Raw genomic sequence first — 16449 nt, forward strand, 5'->3', positions numbered from 1 at the left:
TTATTTCCTCCTAGGCACTGGCAAAACCCAAGTTAATCTCCTTGTAGCATTCCTCTGCCTTCATCCGCCCTGTAGATTTCTCCTTCTGGTCTTTGAGGTTGGAGGTGGTGGTGGCTGAGCCTGCAATTTGTCTTGAGCAAGTAGCTTTGGAAATTGGAAGGTTGTCTACTTCTAAACTCTCTCTAGTTCATTACTCCTCATCCGTTCCTCTGCTCCACCCCGATTTCAGCCCAGCACTGACAGTGCTTCTTCCAACTCCATTTCTGCAGCTTAACATTTTGCTTTGACACCCTGGCTCATGCCTGAAATGCCAGGAGTCTCCAGGCCATCTCCTGGGCAAGGCCTGTTTACCTTCCAAGGTCAAGGCAAAAGATGATACATTTCACTTTACGTGGTCACATCACTGCTAATTACTAAATTACCAAATTAATTAATTGCTAAATTACTTTTTAGTAATTCCTTTTACCTTACTTCTGTTCACTCAGAACCATCCGTATACGCAAGATGATTAGGAAGGTAACCTATAGCCTGGGAAGACGTGTGTCCGCTGTGGCATGTGGGACCACCCAGGTGAGAAGATTTCTCCATGGTGAGTAGCATATTCTGGAACAGTTCCTGGCTGGAAATCAATTTCTTCATCAGAATGCAGCAGGGTCCTTGTTGGCAGTGTACTGGGAACAAAGCAAAGAGCAACAGTAGTCTTGATGGACTATAGTCTTGCAATATATTGAGTTACTATGGTATCCTTGGTGTTTCCACTCTTAAAACATATTCTTTGGGCATGGTGCAGGGCTCAGTTTTTTCGCAGTAATGTTCATTTAAAGTAATGTTACTGAAGCCAGTGACAACACAGCTGCCAAAATGGTGGCAGAGGAAAACTGAGTGGTGATGAGGATTATTATTCATATTAACAGTAGAGATATTTTGCAAATATTTCACTTACATAAACCACAGTTTTAGTCTTCAGGAAGTTATTTGTGAATTCACCCCAAAGAACAGCTGAAGAGGGGGATAGATTTATTGTGACAATGTTAATTTGCCTTTTATAAAATAGCTCAGTAGTTACTGCAAATACCCACACAAATAATTCACTTTTCTGTGTTTATCCCCAGATGCTTATGTCAGGATTCAGCCCTCCGTACAAGAAGCCCTGGTGGAGGGGAGACCAGTTGTAGCCTTGGAAAGCACTATCATTACCCATGGCATGGCCTATCCTCAGAATCTGAGGTGATGGATTTTGGTGTTCTTCGTTCAGCAACCTTGTAAGAATGAGACATATAACTGGTGGGTCAGTATCAGGATTCTTGGTCAAGCCAAATCCCTTGTAAGAGCAAACGGAAATGTCAGGTTGCTAGGCATGCAGAATATGAGCTCCGGTGTAAAACAATTGTATTTTTACTTCTAAGGTCCCATATGGTGTACCCATTTATCCAACACCTTAAATTTTGGATTTCCTTTAAAATGTGGCAGCAGACAATGTCATCACTTGCTCTGAGAGAGCTACCAGCCTTTTCAGCTTGTCCGGACATTGAAAACACTCTGCAGTTTCTTTTGGTATATCTTTTGTAATGCAAAGAGGGTTGGAACACAATAGTGAAATCTGTTCCTTAGCACCACTCAGAGCAGCTACTGTGAGAACCACTGGTCCCTCACTGCCTTCTGTACCCTTTACAGAAAACCCCCCTCTCCACCATTTATTTATTGATGTTCAGTAGGCTTGCATTTCATTGAGTTACAGTGCCAGAAATCACTGCGCTTTCCCCTCCATCCTTGCTTCCAGAAAGCACAGGAAGGCTTCAGTACTGATTTTCCATCTTGCTTTTTACCTGACCATTATTCTGCCTGGCATTCTGTCTTAGAATGAAGCTCTAAAAACTCGGGTTTGGAGAGGAGGTAGTTACAGTAGTTGAAGATTGCCTAGAGTATGTACAGATAGCTCAGAAAGTGAAAAGATGCTGGTCCTAAAAAGGATAGTGTATGAATGATAAAATATTAAACCTGCAGAGCTTAGAAAGAACTAGCCTGCAGGCCTAGAGTATCCTCAGGCTGTGGCCTTTTGGCAGTATTGTTACTCTATATCTAACTGCCTGTATTGTGAAAAATATATCCTGGTCATTTGAGCAGGGCTTGAATTACCTGGGGTTTCTGCGAAGGTCTGATCTCAGAGAAATAACAGGTAATAGATATAGAAAGGTCCTTTTTGGGGAAGATCCCTATTTTCAGTAGTCTATTGTACAACCAGATTTGCCTGCAAACTGAGTGAATTTTCTCCAAAATGAAGCACAGAGCTTGGACATTGCTGTCCTGAAAAGGAGCTTTACGCTTCTGGAAATTCAAGTGCAAAGACTTCTGCCATTAGGGAGATACAGAAGAGGAACTGGACTTACCTGAAATCAAAAGAACTGTATGAAACTGGGAACAATGGCCATCAAACATGGCAGTTTTCTTGCCTGATTATTTGCCTCACTAATTTTCTGATGGTTGTCTTGTTTATGTTATTCTAGCATGGCCAGAGAAGTGGAAGAAATTGTAACAAGAAACGGAGCAGTACCAGCCACTGTCGGTATTTTAAGGGGTCAAATACACGTGGGACTCACAGACAAGGAGCTTGAGTTCTTGGCAAGCAGTAAAAATGTAGTTAAAGTGTCCCGGAGAGATCTTCCCTTCGTCCTCAGCCAGGTATGGTGTGCAGGCTTTCTACTGTGGTGTTTTCTATACAGCAGCAGCATGGTGCTCTCCAGCTTCAAGCCAGGTTTATTTTCAAGAGGTTTAAAACCATCATGTAAAGTGGTATCTTATTGGTAAGCTCAAACATGGTCCTATCTAGAGTCAAAATACAACAGAGTAAAGGAATAGCAGCCATGAAATAGGGCTCCTGAAATGTCATTCTGCATTGGCTGGCAAGCCATGAGCACTGGCACGAAAAGTCATCGTCGCGTTACGCATAAACTGTGACACACAGGCTGTCCTGAGATGAAGGTGACAGCTTAAGGTGACATTAGCTATCTGTGAAGCCTTCTGGTTGGAAAGCCCTGGAGAACAAAGGCCTTTGCTATCATCAGGGCAAGAACGGCTTACGTAGCAGGGACGATGATTCCTCTGCGGTTTTGCCTAATAGAATATTTGTATCAGAATTTCACTTGTCAGCTGGTGTGAGCAGACTGTTGTGACATTGCTGCATGTCAGACCACAACCATAGCTGCCCGCCTGTGGCATTTTCTGTGTCACCCTGGGTGCTGACTGTGACTGGCTGTCCCCTGGCAGGGCTTGTCCGGTGGCACTACCGTGTCTGGAACAATGATTGCGGCACACAAAGCAGGAATCCCCGTGTTTGTGACGGGCGGCATAGGAGGCGTCCATCGGGGAGGAGAGAACAGTAAGAAAATCAATACATTCTACTTTTCTCTATGTTGCTACTGTTTTGTTTAATTCTGTCTTTCTCCAAGCCTGTCCTGCAGTAACTGTTCAGAAGGAGAAAGTTATCATTCTTCTTCACCAGACTGTTTTTTTTCTCCCTGGTGTGTCCTTTCCAAAAGCTTCAAAATATTCCCCTTGAGCACTGGCCAGTTGTTAAGATGGTGGGAGTTTCTCTTTATCCTTTGCTTACACCGGGTTATATGGGTATTGTTTTCTGGTGTGACAGGAGTTGACTGTACCTCTCCTACTGGTACTGGCTGGATAACCTGATACTGGCTGCTGAGCACAGTGGTTATTGACTCTCAGCTGAGGAGAAGGAGAGTCTCACCACAGAACAGGCTTAGGCCCTGGTCCACGTTAGGGGTGCATGCTCCTCTCTGGAAAATGGCCCAGCCTTTACAGTGTACCTTGTGACCTTTAAGTACGTTCTTTCTCCTTAGCCATATATATTCCTAGCACAGCTTAAGTGCACTGCCCTGATAGATGCCATCCTTTTCAAATGTGATGTAAATTCCAGGGCAGGAAGTTTCCTAAGGTCAGGAATGCTCCTGTGGCACATTTTTTTGCCAGTGATGTCAATAACACAATCAAAATCGACTTACATTATGTTCTATCTCCTTGAACTTTGTCTTTGCTGTACAACACCACCTTTCTTTTCTATCCAATTTTTGCATGCTGTTTATTGATGTGATCAAAGAGCCAAAAGATACAGTGCAAGGCTGCACCTCTGCCCTAAGCCATGCAACGTCTTTCTGTTGGTATCCCTTTCAATCTCAACACCTAAAGGCATGATCTAAACCTGTAATATTTGTTTGTGGATCTAAGTGGTTACAAAAGCAGGCAGCGGCATCCGAGGCAGATATGGCTTTTTAAGAGGGCTGGTCCCATCAGCTTGGAGTACAACGCAATCACTGATACAATGGCTGCTTGTCCCTTGACAGCTCTGGATGTGAGTGCTGACTTGACAGAGCTAGGACGAACTCCGGTTGCTGTTGTATCTGCAGGAGTCAAGTCTATCCTTGATATTGGCAGGACACTGGAATATTTGGTAGGTAGCATGGGCTGCTGAGCTTAAAGCAAATAATGTTGTACTTTGTGTATAAAATGCCCAGCGATGCTGGGGTAAGTATTAAGCCTAAGATTTTTAGAAATTACTACTGGGAGGACATGAAGTCATATTTACAGTTCTGTAGTCCTGGGGCTGTGCAAGCACTGGGCTGCTCCCCAGCATAGATCTACCCATGCCTGAGGGGCTGTTCCAGCAGCTGTTCCAGCTGAGGCCAAAGGCAGCACTAGCTGTGCCCTCTTTCTCTGTCCTTAGACTTGCTTTTCTGGGACACTGCTCCAGAATCAATGGATCAGGCAAGCTAGATCCATGAAACACTAAAATAAATTTAGAATTAAAATAGGTATCAAGATGTTTTTTAGAAGAGTCACTTTTTAAGGTATGGTGTATTGGAAACCACCAGGGCCAGCACTTCAGGTGATGACCAACATCACGCTTCTCAACCGCAAACAGAACTCGTTTATACTCCTGTCACCTCACGACGTATGTCAGATCACACGTCGTTACCTTGGCCTGAGTATTGCGCTAATGACAGCTGCGTGGCTTTTAATCAGCTCCGAGCATGAGCAAAGGGCTTGTGCATCTCCTGTGTCGCAGAGAGCGAGACTCTGTCTAACCAGTTACCATGTCTGGCTCTTTGCTTTGAAAAATGTTGGTGATAAATTGGAATAGAACGGGATGTCTAAAAATAACTAAACCCTAAAGAAAGGCAGTTTCTAACTGGGTAGAAGGAAGAAGTCACATTATTTTGGTGGGTCCCCTTTCCCTCCACTGATTACCTGCTTGTCCACTGCTGCAGGAGACTCAGGGAGTCTGCGTGGCTGCCTTTGGGGAGTCGAGGGAGTTCCCAGCCTTCTTCTCACGCCAGAGTGGCTTCCAGGCACCATATCACGTCCGGGATGAAGAGGAGGCAGCTGAACTCATCGGTGTGTTTCAGAAAGGAAAGGCCCATGTAGGGTTCTGGGAAAAAGGGACACAAAAATCACCTTGGATGGGGCACTTTCTTTTTTAATTTCGGAGAAGAGTTTGTCCCAAAAAACAAGCCATCCCACCAAAAGTGCCTTAAAAATAAAGCAGCAGGGAAGTTCAGTCTTTACAGCAAGCCATTAGCTAGCTGCGGCCACCACAGCATGCTCATACGTGTTTTGTTCATACTGGTGAAGTGGAGGAAATGCGTATGTTGATATGTTTACAAAAACAGCTTCTGGGCCTTCAGAAGTGGAATCACTTTTCTTTTTAAAAAAAAAAAATCTTCGCCCCGTTTATTGTACAGACAAACTCAAAAGCAGCAAGCAGATGTGAACGGATTGGTAGCTGGAAAAGACCCTGTCCTTGGGTCAGCTAAGAACAGGAGCTTCAGGTTCCTTCACCCCACGCCCACTCTCCTCTATCCTTTTCCTTCAGCATTTGATTTATCCAAGGAGAACTGCTAATGATCTGCCTGTCCTCTCCCAGCCAGTGCTCTGGGGCTAGGCCTGAGCAGCGGGGTGCTGATAGCAGTGCCCTGTCCCCAGGAGCGAGCTGCCTCCGGCCAGGCCTTGGAAGAGGCCATCCAGCGAGTGCTCAGCGAAGCCAGGTGAGAAGCAACCCAAGCCCTGTCCTTCACTCACCCAGCGCTCCTGGGGAAACACTTCAGGGACACTGCTGCAGGGGCTGTAGCACAGCTTAACCTTGGGCATGGATGAGCCCACAACATGCTTTCAACTCTATTTTTATCTAACCTGAAGCTTGTTTACAGGACTTTTTATGGTATGTGGTTATGGAGATAAATTATCTGCTAGCAGCAGTGCTTCTCCTCTGATGTTGTTTCAGCTCAGTCTTTCTCATCTACAGGCATTTTCTTTACATTTGCAGATCCAAGGGGATCGCAGGCAAAGAACTGACCCCTTTTATGTTACAGAAGCTCAATGAATTAACTGATGGGAAATCGCTGGACTCTAGTATCCTTTTACTGAATGGGGGGGAAAAATACTCCAGTGTACTTCACGTCTCTTCTGACAATGCTTGGTGGAAAACACTCCCTTTATTGACAGTCTAGCAAGGGGCAAACACTTCAGTATCTGTGAACAAATGAGAGCTTAGCAACTGCATCCTACTTGTTCAGGAGCACCCTCACTCTCCTCATCCACTTTTACATTAAAAATTGGAGGCCAGCACAGACAGCAGGTGGTCCAGAGCCCAAAGAGATCCCTCACATCTGATCCCTGAGCTTGCCTGTTCCATGGAGTCTTGGGAAACTGTTGTCCGTGGTGGGACTGCACGCTGGAAGGTACCTGGGCTTCCCAGAGCACAGTGCTGTACATCACACAGTCTTAGCCACTTCTTCATGCAGGTGCAGAGTAAAAGAACCTTGGAAGAAAAACACCCCTGGGTGAGCAGAAATTCTCTTGCACAGTCTAGAGAAAAGCAGATCTACTGGCTGGGATGCCAGTGTAGGATCTGGGAGAGCTGGATTCACATCCAGGCTTCACTGCCAGCCCTCCAGGACACCTGGTCAGTCAAGGCAGACCAGTAAAAGTATTTTTGGATATTAGAGCTGTATGCAAAGTGAGGCTGTCAAAGCCTCTGATATTCTGTTGAAATGGCTAAAAAAATTTGGTTATAGAGATTTTGCAAAAATCTCAATAGGCATCTCTTTCTGGAAAAGCTGGCCAAGATCCTCCGAGGTTTTTAGACTCCTGGCTCTAGTCTAAGCACTTCACCTTCTTCTTGCTCTGTGAAGCCGTTGCTTCTGTTCCCTATCTGTCAGATGGAGACGACAGATGTTCTCTCCTGGACACAGGGGGAGGAAGATGAAAAAATTTAAAAATTCAGGGTGTTCATGCAGTATCATAACCCAGTATATATGCCTCTCAAAGGATTATGGTATAGTGGGATGGAATCTATCAAGTCTCACAGCATGCACTTTCTGCTTTCTCCCTCCAGGCAGTCTCTGTGCAGGCTTCTAACCGGGCAATCGTGCTGGTATTCTTTATTTTCCTCAAAGAAATGTCAAACAGACCTTGCTCTGATCCAGAACAATGCCAAAGTGGGCAGCTGCATTGCAGTGGCCCTGAGCAAACTACAGAAAGCCAGAAGGAAGGGGAACCTGCCTCGGCAAGAGGACACAACCCCACCTCAGCCAGTGAGTCCCCTGCTGCCCTCCATATAATGCCTCTCTGCTGACAGCACAGGACACATTTATATCTGTTCCCAAAAGTAAAAGGTGACGCAGCAAGACACCAATCTTTCTGCTTCACACTGGCAGACATTCTCTCTGTAGTATTTTTTTTTTCTTTTCAGATAAATAGCCTCTCCTCCTCCCCCTATCCACATTTACAGGGAATAAACACTGACAGCGCTATAATCCCATTAAGTCTTAGATCATCAAATCCATTAAAACTTTAATCATCTTTTACTGTGCCCTTATGTACAACTTCAACTCTATTGCTCTTGGTGCCAGGGAACTTGTGACTACAGGAGTAGACCTGGAAGAGGGTGGAGGGAGATATTTTGAGCTGCTGAGCCATACACGTTTTATAAATATCTCTTTCTGTTGGCCCCCTGCTCATGATTGCCAAAATTACACGAGGTACAGCATAGCCCAAACCAGATCCATTATAACCCTAATACTCTATTCACTATCTTGGATTCCGTGTGTGCCACATAATTTACTGGAAGTCTATATTAGGTAGTCTTCAGAGAGATGAAAAATTTTCTAAACCCCATTTGAAATAGGATTTGTCAACATAAAAGAGGGCAGTGACTCCTGAGGCAATAACCCAGCATTTGATGGAATGAGAAAAAACTGCTGCATGTCCCCAAAGAATCTGGAAACTTCCTGTTTGTGGAGCTGTACTGCTTTGTAGGACAATAAGACAGTGATCCGTAAAGTGTCACTGGGTATGGCAATTTCTCCTGGGAGCTTGCAAGAAATGACTGCATTTTTCTGCCCACTTTTCCCCATTTTCTTTGCCTCTTTTTTTTTTTTTTTTTTTTTAAACACAGCTGTGCTTGAACGCTTCTGAGGTTGGTATGTCAGGAATTGTCCCAAGAGATGGCGTCAAGGGCACTGACATGAGCAGACCCATGCAGCTTCTTATATTATCACCGAACAGAGGAACCACCAGCACCTATATGTGTGCGCAATAACATCCTCCCTGCCATGCTGGGGCTGCCTAGGAGCGGACATAATTCAGAAAGCACCACATAGAAGAGGTTTATATTCTTTCTGTTTGGGGTTACACAGACCTGTGTCTGGCCATCCAAAATAAGCACAGGCCTTCACACTCTGAATTAAAATACAAGAGGGTGGGAAAACTCACTAGGAAAAGCAAAGACAACTTGGAACCTTTTTCCTCAATTCCTTCCAACCAATATTTTACCTCTTTTTTTCCTCTTAAAGGTGGTGATTGGAGGTGTCAACGTTGACTTTATAGCCAAGGTGCAGAACCCTGTCATCCTGGTACTGTATCTAGAGCCGCTCTCTCCACACCACTGCCATTTCCATCTACGTTTGCAGGAGTGCCTAGCCAAAGGGAGGTGGGGGTTAAGGTGCTATCCACACCTGAGACCCACACGTCCGTATGCGCACACCTGCACAGGTTTGGGAGGCGCAGTGCTGTGTATTTGGCGCGCTGTCTAGGTGGGCAGTGGAGTGATACCTGTTGACCTACTCTGTTCCCGTGCTGAAGGTCACTATTCCCACCACTCAAGACAGGGACAGAGCAGTGTGTCATCCTTACAATCATGACTCTGGCCTCTACAGTCTGTCTTAAAGTGCCTTGGGGCTATTTTCTGATGCCATAAGCCCAGAGCTCTTTTAGCAGAGGAGCTCTGCCCAGGGCACTCTCGAAGCACACATGCAAAGAGCTAGGACCAATGGGTAAAGACCCTCACTGTGCTATGACAACCTGTAATTCGAGGACAGACCCTACAGGGAGGAAATTCCTCGGTAAAAACCAGCTCTGGTCACCTGGGACTGTCTTAGCTATGGAAAGCAGCATGAACAGGAGCAAGAGTGTCCATGCAGAGTACCAACAGTGGTACAAAACCTTTGAGAAAATTGGTACTGACACAGTTACAGCTAAACAGGAGAGCCACCTTCCTCAGTCATAAAGGATTTGAGTCACACACACACAAATCCTTAAAAAAAAATGGAACAGTTTAAATGTTACCAGACCCTCTCCCTCTCAATTTGTTTTAAACAAGAAACAACCAAGAAGCTGGAAGTGGAATAGTCCTGGGACTTCCCCAGGCAAATGACAGCCACATGCATCGTCTATACAATTTATGTTGAACTATATGAATGCCACACATGAGTTTAGACCTCTTAAAAGATCACGGATATTGGAGGGAAAAGTGATTTTAATATGAATTTGTAGAAAATGCTACTTAACAGAATTCAGTGGCAAGGTCCACTCTATCACTTATTCGACATGGAAAAAGCATACAAAAATGAAATCAAATTAACATCAGGTTAGAATGATTTAGACATGGATCGGGGAAAATTATTTACGTGGGGTCAGGGAAATTGAGTCAGAATTGGGTTGGTGTGATTTCTGCAAGGGTTAGGGAATGAAGGCAAGGGAAACATTCCCACTGAGTCACGAAGTTCAGAGTGGACTGCCTTGCTTTCTAAACTCCTTCTCAGAGGGGAGCCTAGGTGTGACTGAATCCACTCCTAGTCCTGGACTTGATCAATGGTTTATGTCTGAAGGGATTAGGTTCAGGTATGCCAGTGCGCTGATTTAACATATGATTTGTGTTTTCTATAACTTTGGAATAGCAGCAAGTTAAGGTTCATTAACACTATTAAGATAAATCAGAACATTAGATTAAGTAAATTAATTATGAATGAATCAATGCAAAAATGTAGTTAAGGACTTAAAGTTTTAAAATCAAATTGCACGCACACACGCACACAGATTAGAGATATAGAGATATATATACACAAAGGTATATTATACCTGTTAGAATTTCCCAATCTTCAACCTTAGCTACACAGGAGTGCTTGGTATGGTCAAGGGATGCTTAACTGCCAAACTCACTGCACAAAGGCCAAGGCTTGACGTGAATTTTTAAGGCTGTAGAATGGTCCAGGATCTGGGAGAGGGGAGGGAAATGCACCACCACAATGAAGTACTACAGACTGAGGTGGTGAAACTTGATCAAAAGTTGTTTGGCACCTCAAATTACTCTGTGCTGATTGCAGAGGCAGGAAACATCAGATGGGGCAGCCAGTGGAGACCTCTCAGAGAGGGAAAACCATGCGGGGGAAGCTGTCCTTAAGGAAGTTTTCTGATCAGTGACACAGAGGACAAACAGTGTTACAATGGTCAAGGGTAGCACATGCTGTGGCATCAGCTGTGAAGGCTTGCAAACCCAAAAGTTCAGCTGCTTCAGCTGTAATCTAACTGATAAAACAGATACCTCACACTCCGCTGTCAGGACAAGGAGCTAAGTTTGGTGGGCAGCCACCCCTTGGCACGTCAGACGTGAGTGCAGATCCCTTGAGCACCCACAGCATAGGGAGGGCCCAAGGGCAGCTGTAGACTCCAGCAGGAACAGCTGATGGGGGAAAAGGAAAAAAGAGATTTTTAATGCTGCATGAAAAAGCGAGGCTTTAGCTGCCCTTCTGTGTAACAGCGAGCTCTAGAGCTGATGGTCCGTTGTGGCAGCTACCCAAGTGGCAAGCTGCAGGAGGATTTGGGAACTGACAGCCACAACATCCTGCTGACAGCTGCTGTGGTTAGGCACAAAGGAAAAGGCACTCTCAACAGCACTGCTTTGTTTTGGCTTTTAAAGACAGATTTTTCCAGAGGGCTCAGCACCCAGCAGGTCCCACCCTTATGGATGCTGGATTTGTTGCCAAGCACTGGGGTACCATTCATCCCTCATGCTGTCTTAGCAAGGAACCGGCTGAATTCTGTCCTGGCTGTAACTCCCATACGGCTTTCAAGGTTATCCAGAAGCAAAGTGCTTTGTGAGTAACTAACTGACCTGCAGAGAAAGGTGCACGGTCTTGCTCAGAGAAAGCATTATGGTGCTAACCAGGACACCCAGAGGTTGAGCCGAGTCTTATTTTTACATTAAGAACTTAAGCCACTTCAGACATGGAAGAAGGTCCCAGAAGCTCTCTCAATTCTCTGAAATGTTGCCAGAAAGCATCTGCCCAGTCTTATTTTGAATGATCTCAGCAAGCCCTTTTTCATCTAAGTCCTTTCATCTCGGCCAGCCCCACCTGCACACGATGTAGAAGAGATACCCAAGTACGGCTCGGACTTGCCGCTGAGCTGGCAGGGTGCGGTGAGAGCCAGTCGTTCCTTCCTCTTCAAAAGCAGGCTGCTAGTTTGACTTTCACTGCTCCCACCTGCTACTTTAAAGAAAGATTTAGCATCTTCATTTCTTTTAGACCCTGTGGGGTTGTACAACAGCAAAGGTCACCCACAGCTGGATCCCCGAGTGGGAGCCTGGTACATCTGCTGGTAGGGCAAGGCTTGGCATAAAACCCCAAAACTCTGCCTTTGGGATGTGCGGGGGCCTAAAAGAGAAGATCAGCGTGCCAGAAAACAAGAGGAGCTCCTGAGTATTTTCAACGCTCCTGCAGGCATCAGTTCTGAAAAACAGAGAGCGGAACTGCATAAAATAGAGCTTGTGCTCATTACTGATGGCTGTTAGTACCCTCTTTTAATACTGAAGTAGGGGCTGGTATTCAAAGCCCTGTTGTTTGACTTGCTTCAGCAAGCTTCCTTGCTTTTTACTTTGGAGTAGGGCCTTTTTTTCCTTGGCTGCTTCTATTGTGGATAGTGAGCTTCAGAGTTCAAATAGCCAAGCTCAATACTTCTGAAATCTGCAACACTCAACAGGAGACAGTTCCAGAAGGAAATATACCCTCATTCCTGGCAGTACCAGTGGCAATTCCAAGAGACCATGAGCAAACGTAATGAAGTGGCATGGGGGTTAATGAGGAGTGACAGGTAGTGGAACGATGGACAGAGGCCATAGGTTGCTTATATACAGATGGTTCTGCTCAGGTGGTCTGAGCAGTTCAGGCCTTGGAAAACAGCCAGACAGAAAAGCAAAGGCATCAAGAATTGGCACCAAGTCTTAGAGACTACAGAACTGGGGAGAGCCAGGGCAAGAAAACCAGCCTGGATGCCAGAGGAGAGTAATAAAAGAGCATATTTAGATGGGAGAGCAGCCTCTTACAGTTGTGGGGTTGGATGCAGAAGAAAGCATTGTGTGCAAAGGACAGTTTTGCATGGGGGAAGAAGAAGGGTCCTTGGGGAGCTTCAGTATAAGCTTTGAGAATGCTCAAGAACAGGGACAGGTTAGAGGCAGAATATTTCTTACTGTGAGTTGGCAATATTTACTTGTTTAGGATAGATTGCGGGGTTTACAAGCAAGGAAAACATGTATGTGCAGGGAAATTCTGGTGCATCTGGGCTAACGTGGGGAAGAGAAAGGAGCTGCTGTGTATGGGCATGCACATGCTTCAGTGGTTGCCACCCAAATGCTCAACATATTCTGGAAAGCTCCAGAGCTGCCATAAAAAACAATAGAAAATGTTTCTATAAATACATTATCAACAAAAGGAGGGCTAAGGAGAATCTCCATCCCTTATTAGATGCAAGAGGAAACGTAGTGACAAAGGATGAGGAAAATGCCACCTTTGCCTCAGGCTTTAATAGTAAGACCAGTTGTCCTCTGGGTTCCCAGCCCCCACGAGCTAGAAGACAGGGATGAGGAGCAGAACAAAGCCCCCATAATCCAAGGGGAAATGGCTAGCAACCTGCTATACCACCTAGACACACACAGGTCTCTGGCACCAGATGGGATGCATCCAAGGGCACTGAGGAAAGCAGCTGAAGTGCTCACCAAGCCACTGCCCATCACCTATCAGCAGCCCTGGCTACCTGGGGAGGTCCCAGTTGACTGGAAGTTAGCAAATGTGACACCCACCTACAGGAAGGGCTGGAAGAAGGGTCCAGGGAACTACAGGCCTGTTAGTCTGAACTCAGTGACAGGACAAGAGGGAACAGCCTCAAGTTGCACCAGGGGAGGTTTAGATTGGATATTAGGAAAAATTTCTTCATGGGTTATTCAGCATTGGAAGGGGCTGCCCAGGGAGGTGGTTTAATCACCTAATTAATGCGTAGATGTGGTGCTTAGGGACATAGTTTCGTGGTGGAGTTGGCAGTACTAGGCAAACTGTTGGACTTGATATCTTAAAGGTCTTTTCCATCCTAACCATTTCTACAGTTCTTTGAATTATCCAGAACTGTGAAAATCATTATGACCACCACTGGCAAGCTGTCTTCAGAAATGGAAAGTATGTTTCAGGATTTTATGAAACAAGAGCTTTAAAACCATTTGGTAGTCAGATGAAGCCCAAATTGATCTGAGCACTTACTGATATAATTCTTCTGGCAGAAGAATTAGGAGGAGGAGATGGGTGAGGGAGTACCTGTGTTCTGTCAATTTGTCTGTTTGTGACAGGCTGACAGATGGATAGAGGAGTAGAAGGCAGAGGCAAGTGAAAAGAGAAGTAGATAACCACACACGTGGACAAGAAGAGTGTTTTGGATGAGGGAGATGCTTGGAAAGAGAAGGGGGAGTGAAAAAGCATTCAGATGCTGAAACAGAGCCTTCCATGACTGAAGTACAGAGGCAGTAAAGGCAAAGCTAACAAACATAATTTTACCTTCAAAAAGAGGAAAGCAAACAAATAAATCAAGAAAATGCTTAAGGAACGAGCTAAGTGGCCTGGCAGGCAGTTGCAGAGCCTGTCAGGTCTGGGTCAGCAGCTCTGGAGTCCCAGCGCTGTTGTGAGCAGGAAAACTGAGAGGGATCCAGTATCAACTGAAACACTCGTTAGCGTTGCTCTATGAGGTCTTAGCAAATAAGACAAAATAACAATGCATGGGGAGATCAAGCATCTGCTTGATCTCCCCTCTAAGGAAGTGAGCCGTTGTCACCAAGGCTGAAGATGACTGCAGAAGTTTGCCTTGCCCTCAATCCGGTAGCTAGATGCCTTCTGCTCCCTCTAATTGCTGACCTATGTTTCAGCAACATCCGCTTCACGTATTGATGGACACATAGCACCTATGCCAAGCAGCCCTTCCACTTTTGCCAATTAACAATTTATTCTTCCAGGGCAATGGGCAGACAAACGCTGGAAGGGTGAGACGAACCTTTGGCGGCGTTGGAAGAAACTTGGCAGGTGCCTAGTGTTCGGGTTTGCCCGTGGGCGCACACCAGCTGCGATTTGTCCTTCGGTATTCCTTCAACAGCAGGAGCTCTTGAGGGCTCTTAAGATCTGGGACACGTTAGGTAACATACCAGTGGGCAGACTGCCTGGAAAAGGTAGAGGCCATTCCAAGAAATAAGAGGGGAGGGAGTTGGGGTCAGGAATACGGAGATCCACAAATATGAAGTTAACTAGTATATAGCACAGCGTCCCCAAATCAAAGTTAAATAAGCCTCGGTGATCTCCTATGGCTGCTGAACAGCCAGCCTGCCCCTCGATGTTGAATTAATGCCAGGTTACAGTGGCAACAGGAGGATGTCTTCAGCGAATTTGAAAGGAATAGGCTTATACAAAGATGGTCATCCATGCACCACAGACAAGAGGAACCAGCTACAACAAGGAAGGGGTTATGCTGTGCCTGGTGCTCCCCCACAAGCAGCAGCAGATCAGCATTTGGGTACTGAAATTAGCAGGGGCAGTTTACAAAGAGATTTTAGGATTATTCCAGCTTTTTGACCTTTCCCAAATCTCCCTAACCCAAATCTACTGCCACTTCAGATCGCAAATCGGGAAGCTTGAGGGGAAAACCAAAGCACCACCCATGCCACCCATTGAGGTATAGTTTGTGGTTAGTTGAAGGGAGAGGAGGAAGGGTTTCCCGTGAATCCGTACAGATTCAGTGGTGCTGGTAAGACAGCGTGGTGGGAACAGCAGTGTGGGAAGGCCGGCAGCAGGAAAGGCCGTGCACAGAAGCAACGTGGGAAAGCCCATATGCCTGTGATTGTAAAGGAGAGGATGCCAGGGAAGTGCAAATTCCCTGGGGGAAGAAGTTTCTTCCCCCATCTTCTCTTTTCCTCCACTCCCAGATGTTCAAACAAAACCTAGAGATTCAGAGAGCGGGTGCAGCTGTAGGTCACCCCACTCAACCCCAAGCAGTCATTTGCAGCAGCTGTGGCTGAGTTTCATCTTGAACATCCTTCTAGACAAGGACTGCTGGGCATTAAGTTTTCCAGGAGAGGGCTTTCCTACAGACAGTCATCCTGCACAGGCTGTCACTGCGTTCACAGTACTTTGATGGATTCATTAACATCTTTTGTTTCCATTTGCTTTTAGACTGTTTAAGCCGTCTGGGACAGACTCCTCTTTTTCTGTCAGCCGTGGGGAAAGATGAACATTCAGAGTCCATCCTGCACTACTGTCGCCACATGGTACGTTGCACAGTAACCTAAGTCATGCGTTACACAGAGGGAAAGTTTTCTCAACCTTGGCAGACACAGGAGCCACCTTCTATGAGGCTAAGAGGAGGAATAATTTATCAATCATTTCATTACAATTAGAAGGCAAGGCACCATCCCCCAAAATGCTGGCTAGGTGTATGTACCACCAGGAGTCTGAACCCTGGGGTTTGAATTCAGCTCCACAGAGTGGTGCTTGAAGGAGAGAGAGAGGTGAATCAGGAGGAACCATGAAAAATTCTAGGAAGGCCTAAGCACAGCCAGAAATATGCAAAACCTGACTCTGAGAATAGACAAAGCAATGCCAGAATCAGCCTGGTTTGGGTAAATCATCAGAGAAAACCTGGAACTGGAAGCCCAGGCTGGACCCCTCCCAAGTGCAGAGTAGAGTCCTCTGCATACCCTACCTGCGCACCAGAGGAATACCTGACCACAGCAGCAGCTTGTCCACCAAGGTCAGGGAGCCAGGAGCAGCAGGCATTCACCCCCCCAGGCCGGGG

General features: G+C 45.8%; 1 protein-coding gene across 1 annotated transcript in view; it reads left to right on the forward strand.

Moving 5' to 3' along the window:
* The first annotated feature begins 504 nt into the window (after window positions 1–504).
* LOC104511617 (pseudouridine-metabolizing bifunctional protein C1861.05-like) overlaps window positions 505–16449 on the forward strand; it is a 23724-nt gene continuing 7779 nt past the window's right edge. The window contains exons 1-12 of the mRNA XM_010154307.1: window positions 505–589; window positions 1113–1227; window positions 2505–2679; window positions 3265–3376; window positions 4359–4465; window positions 5283–5409; window positions 5939–6059; window positions 6338–6423; window positions 7483–7607; window positions 8868–8927; window positions 14621–14687; window positions 15828–15922. Coding sequence (XP_010152609.1) covers window positions 505–589; window positions 1113–1227; window positions 2505–2679; window positions 3265–3376; window positions 4359–4465; window positions 5283–5409; window positions 5939–6059; window positions 6338–6423; window positions 7483–7607; window positions 8868–8927; window positions 14621–14687; window positions 15828–15922 — 1275 coding nt within the window. The remainder of the gene's footprint in view (window positions 590–1112; window positions 1228–2504; window positions 2680–3264; window positions 3377–4358; window positions 4466–5282; window positions 5410–5938; window positions 6060–6337; window positions 6424–7482; window positions 7608–8867; window positions 8928–14620; window positions 14688–15827; window positions 15923–16449) is intronic.

The sequence above is a fragment of the Eurypyga helias genome, unplaced genomic scaffold (assembly GCF_000690775.1).
Source record: "Eurypyga helias isolate BGI_N326 unplaced genomic scaffold, ASM69077v1 scaffold5576, whole genome shotgun sequence".
Taxonomy (NCBI): Eukaryota; Metazoa; Chordata; class Aves; order Eurypygiformes; family Eurypygidae; genus Eurypyga; species Eurypyga helias.